The 6000-nt window shown below is 41.0% G+C and overlaps 1 protein-coding gene across 3 annotated transcripts in view; it reads right to left on the reverse strand.

Moving 5' to 3' along the window:
- The window catches only part of ORC5 (origin recognition complex subunit 5), a 69134-nt gene extending 63744 nt beyond the window's left edge, over positions 1–5390 (reverse strand). For all 3 annotated transcript variants that reach the window (XM_042872865.1, XM_042872866.1, XM_042872864.1), the window contains exons 1-3: positions 5305–5390; positions 2895–3078; positions 2008–2100 (exon numbers count right to left, since the gene is read on the reverse strand). In XM_042872865.1, coding sequence (XP_042728799.1) covers positions 2008–2100; positions 2895–3005 — 204 coding nt within the window. In that variant the 5' untranslated portion in view covers positions 3006–3078; positions 5305–5390. The remainder of the gene's footprint in view (positions 1–2007; positions 2101–2894; positions 3079–5304) is intronic.
- Between the last annotated feature and the right edge of the window lie 610 nt (positions 5391–6000).

Genomic DNA, 6000 nt, shown 5'->3' on the forward strand with positions numbered 1-6000 from the left:
TGAAAGAAACCAAACACTGCCAACAGAATAGAGAGCATAAACAAATAAATAAAACCTCGCTGTAGACAAATCATTACTAAAGTATCTAATCAAACTATCACATGTCTTAAGGTGATGAGAGGTCTGACAAATCCTCACACAAAACACGTGGTGTGCCTTCTAATTAGGTTTTAAAATTTCTCTTTTGAGAGCAAAACATAGGAAGAACACCAAATAGCATTTTGATCAAAGAAAAGACAATCACAACACATTACAGTCTCGTAAAATAACCCATTACAAACTGGGTGGCATGAACTTCTCAAACTTATAAAAAAAGTAATCTAGGAGCACACACTTCAAAGAAATTACGCAATGCTTTTGGCACTCTGCATACAAACGGCCCGAAGATAAAGTGCAAGATTCTACATAAAACATGTGATAAGCCTGTTTGTGTAGAATATTCTGCACAAATCTGATAAATGTGCATATATATTTATGTGATTATTTATATGGCATTAACCAATTCCAAATCAAGATGATTTTACTTAGAAAGCAGGAATTCTTTATGTGAATTTTGTTTGTATATTCCTGAAAAAAAATTGTTGATTCCAATTAGTTACATAATTCACTTATAGCTAGCCATCCAGCCACAACACCATTACAAACATTACTCAAGGTACTCAGTTCCTCCAAAATTTTGAAATAAATAGTCTAAAGAAGTGGTTTTCTTATGTTAGAAACAACAAATAGCATACATTAAAAACCACAGTAAAGCAATATGATTCACCAGGAGAGGTTTAGGTTGGATATCAGGAAGAACTTCGTTACAGAAAGGGCTGTTAAACACTGGAATGGGCTCCCCAGAGAGAGGTGGTTGAGTCACCATCCCTGAATGTGTTTAAAAGCCATTTGGATGTGGTGCTCAGGGACATGATTTAGCAGAGGGTTGTTATAGTTAGCATAGTATGGTTAGGTTGCAGTTGGATTCAATGATCTTTAACGTCTTTTCCAACCTGAGCAATTCTATGATTCTGTGACGCACATCAAGCTGTGTTTGGAGGATCTAGAAAAACCACAATAATTAGCCTATGCAACACTGCTTCAAGATTTAAGATCTATTTTTCAAGATTTTCAAAATTTTCAAGATTTAAGACTGTATTTTCTAAAGTAAAGATCTTCCTGCATCTACAAGCAGGATGACCAGAATAAAGCAAATATGCTACAATGAATACAATGTTCTCCTTCAATCTGCAGAAGTATCAGAACAAATGGCAGCAGCCTTGTACTCAACTAGTGATTTTCATTATTTTATTGACTTATTTTTTTTCTTTTTTAGATTTCCAGCAAGTGTATGGCTTGTACCTTTGCTCAGAACGCTAACGACTGCACAGTAAGTTCAAACTTATGGGACTACATTTAAAGAGATTATGCACACCCAACTGAACATAACTGCAATTAGTTTGTCAACAAAAAGCAAAATTCTACTTTGGCAAAATCTTCTTACTGTTGCTCATTTGCTCTCACGGCTGCACCAGCACTTGGCCCCCAACATTTTAGGCTAGGAACATCTTTGCAATACATGCCCACAAAGATCGCTGGGACATTTGGGTATCACCAAAATTACATTTGTGAAGCTTCCATAAATCGTCTTTTTTTTTTTTTTTTTTTTTAATATCCAAATAAACTATTAAAGGAGAATTACAAGATAGAAAAAAGGTTCTCTGCATTACATAAGCAATGCCTTGTCACTGAGAGGCTATTGCAGGATAAGTCCTTTCCGGAGAGAGGAAGAAGATAGGCTGCTCTTTCTTCCTTTTTTAAACTTTTCTAAGAAAAATTATTATTCTATAAATTATATATTATTATGTACTATTTCACACTAATTGGGGGATGAGGGGGGGATGAGTGAGTCAAGGCAGAAATAGCTGAAGAAACAAATCACTCTGGGAAAACAGACAAACAGCAGAGGGATTATGTTTTCATCAGTCCTCCATCACAAAGTTCTAAATTCAGAATCAACAAACTCACCTGTAATGTGTTTAGAAGAGTCTTCATCACATAGGTCTTTCCACTAGATGTATGTCCATAGATAAAGATGGACGGAAAACTCAACTGCTGACGCTAGGGAGAAAGACATGTTTGAAAAGAAAAGGGTTGCTCTTTTGATACCTCTTCTGCTTTGTACTGTTGTTTCCTTGTTTTCAACAGAGGATTTACCACTGAAGTGTGTCCACAAAAAAAGTTAACTTCGAAACTGAGGTATAAAGTATAAAATACACCAATTACCATGAAACAAAACTCGATCACATTGATACCATGATCACTGAAATGCTAAGAGGATAAGTCCCAAGAATCAAAAGTCACATAAAGCTACCTGTGAAACTGCTGTAGCGTGAGGGCACATTTTTCATGAAAGACAATTTAAATAGGAGCAAATAAGAAGAAAAACAGTAGACTCTTAATTCAAACTGATTAAATAACGAACAAAATTCTGGCAAGGGTAAACTGGTAACCTTTACATTGCCATAACTTCTACAAATAGAAGATGCTTTTCATCAGCACTACAAAATCTTATGGACAACAATGGAACTACCAAGAATCACGTACCTAAAATTCAGACTCACAGATACAACAGTTGCAAATAGAATTTCTATACAGTCACTTAAAAAAAAAAAAGCACCCCGGAACTTAAGACCAGGGAGAAAGACAGACTTTGTTCCATTTTTGGAACAAAGTTAATACCACGAACTATCATGGAGAAACAAGGCTACATAGACAGTAAGATACTAATAGCTGACTAAAGAAACAAGATGTACCCAAACTACATTCATAATTACATCACAAAAACTCTACTTTTACTCCAAAATAACAAAACATCATTTTTCCACTCAAATACACAACATAGAAAGCACCACCTCTCCAAATATCGACAGCAACATGGACACTTGCGATTCTCGACAAGGCACCAAACTTTCCAAGCAAAGGAGAGTAGCTGGTGGATAAGCTGGGTGTTCAAGAATAGGCATTTTGAAGTTCCTGTGGTCAGGATTCTAAACATGAACGTCCCTCCTGAGATGTGGAGACGAGAAATAAGGTGATCTGGAAAATAAAAAGTTTTATTATGATTTGCTGTCACATACATAAAGGAGAAAAATAAGCCAGAATTTCTATTACACCTAAATAGATATTCTAATTCTGGGCAACGATATGAAGACAGCTGCTCCAAAAGAAATGCCTCCTATTTCATTTGTCCCACAACATCAGAGGCAGATGTTGGTGGTATGGTGGTAAATTCCCGACAATATTCCATTACATTTTGTTGCTGTGTGACAGATGGCAAAAGAGAAGCAGTCTAACAAAATGGTATCTGATGTTGAAGTGCAGATGAAGCAAAGGTGAATTCCTTTATGAGGAAAGAAATGAACCTGTTGATATTCAGACACTTGCTGAATGTCTAGGTGTTAACACAATGGAAGCTGGACCACGTGGGCGACATTTTCCTAGCAACAATGCCATCACAGTAGCTGTGAAACAGTGGTCGTCTCTGCTGGAGCAGATTTTTACACGTGGCATGCAGGCTCTTGTTCATCGCTGGCAGAAACCAAAAGCTAGTGGTGGTGACTACATTGAATAAACAGTGTTTTGTAGCTGAGGATTTGCTCTATCAAGCATCATCATTGTGCTCTTTTTCAGTATTCACTGAAACGAAAAAGAAGCATTACTTTTGGAGCAGTCACATTCTATGCAGGGCTGAAAGACCTCTTTAAAATTGGGTTTTACTACATAAGGCATTATATGGCCATTTTCACATAAGGCAGATTCCAAAATTTCAAAGAAAAATGGAAGTATGCAATATATCAGCAAATTGCTATAATGAAGAATTATCACATTTAACTAACTGGAGAAACACATATTTTGGTCTGTTTTTATACACATTTAAAAGTAACAAGGTAATAAAATGAGAAAAGCAGATTAGTCACAGATGATCGCCTCCCTGGACAGCCAATAAGTTAGGATCTGCAAGTAACAGAGAACAGGCAGGGCATAAGGAAAGATGATAAAATAATAGCTCTTCAGATATTAACATGAAAGCACAGCAAACTAAGCCTTAAAGCAGCAGTAACAAGTTTGTGCCTGTTGCCCTTTGTTCTGTAACTGAACACTATGTCTACATACATTTGAGACTTTTTTCCTTGTTTTACTTTGCCTTCAGTATTTTCAACGTCTCAGCATTTCAAATTACGTTTAAGTAAGCGCATCAGATCTAACAAGGACTACTCAAAAAAACTACTTTTGAATCAACCTGAAAAACAGAGAAGTCCATAATTGCAAGTATGAGAAACTCAAGTAACGCAGCTATAGAAAAAAAGTGTGTGATTGTACATGGTTGTCTCCTGCACCAATTTAAGAGTCTTCAAAATTGAATGAAGATTTTTAGAAAAGAATAGCTTAAAGTTTCTCACTACAAATGAAATAAATATCAAAGATGGAAGGAAAACATTCAGCCTCCACAGCAGGGGACAAACACAAAGCTTTGGAAAGGTCTGAAAGGCATGTGGTGTGAATGTAAGGTCTGCTCTGCAGTGACTGCACTACCCGGGGCTCAGCACAGTGCCTTGTGCACATCTGAAGCCATTTGAGATGCAGAACAGCTTAAATCTGCTGACAGCATCCTATCTGCCAGCCCATGAAGATGCTTTTCAACCACGTTACCTTATGGCAAACATATTTAAAAGGAAGGAAAAATTTGCATGTCTACTGACTATATGCAGGCATCTAGTTCTTCAGCAGGATCTCATTCTAGAGTCCACATGAAAAAGGACATTTGGTGCAAAGCTTTCAAACTTAATTCAGACTAAATGGCAATGTTGGCATCACCAGCCCAAGCTCGAACTCAGGACGTTCCCAAACTGTGCTGGAGGCGGTACGCGTGGCTGCGATCAGGGCAGGAGCAGCACTGACCTTCAGGGTGAGCCTGGTGAAGTTGCAGAAGGCACCACTCAAGCCAGACGGCACGGGAGGATCTGACACACAGGCAGGATGCCTCTCAGCTCACTGCTTCCAGAATACCTACCCCTCGCACGCCTTTCTACACTTGACACCAAAACTGAGCTCATAGCGCCGCTCTCCCCCCGCCCCACAGAGGCTCACAGAGGCGTCCCACCCGCCGCGCCTGGGGGGCTGAAGGCGGAGCCCGGCTCCGGAGGGCAGGTCGGGACAGGAGCAGCAGGGACCCCATGCTCCCCAGCGCCATGTCCTCGCCTCGCTTCGCCTCGCCGCCCCGCGGCAAGCGCTCACCCCCGTTCCCGCCTGGTCCCCCCTCACCTCGCTCCGCTCCGGCGCCCACACCTCCCGGCCACCGCTGGCCAGCCGGCTCCCGCGGCCGCTTTCTGCACATGCGCACCACCCGGCTGGTCCTCCGTCCTACTGCAGTGCGCAGGCGCGGAGACTGCACGCATGCGCCGTAGCCACGTGACGCTCACTGCCGTCAGTGCGTCCCTGGCAGCGCGGGAAAAGGCAGGATGGGGCGGCGGAGAAAGGTTTGTGTGCGGAGCCTTCTGTCACCGGGGTAGAATGGAATAGCTCAGTTGGAAGGGAGCTTCAGTGATTATCAAATCCAGCTGTTTCTTCAGGACTAGCCAGAAGTTGAAGATTATCAATGAAGACATTCTCTATTTGGATATGCCTTCTGATCGCTGACAGACATGGGGCGTTAGCCTCCTCACTAGGAAGCCTGTGGCCACCCTCACAGTATAAAAACTTTTCCTGTTATCCACTCGACCTCCCCAGCGCAGTTTTGTGTGCCATTCCACCATGTTCTGACATCAGTTTCCAAGGGGTAGATCTTGGCACCTCTCTCTGCAGTGACACCATCATAGCTGTGAAACGGTGATCACCTCTGCTGGTGCAGATACTTACAAGCACAGCACGCAGGCTCTTGTTCATAGCTGGTGAAAATGCATAGCTAATGGTGGTTACTATGGAAAAGTAGTGTCATGTAGCTGAGAATTTGCTCAATCA

This window comes from Lagopus leucura, unplaced genomic scaffold, assembly GCF_019238085.1.
Source record: "Lagopus leucura isolate 7727_CA_CO unplaced genomic scaffold, USGS_WTPT01 Super-Scaffold_100008, whole genome shotgun sequence".
NCBI lineage: Eukaryota > Metazoa > Chordata > Aves > Galliformes > Phasianidae > Lagopus > Lagopus leucura.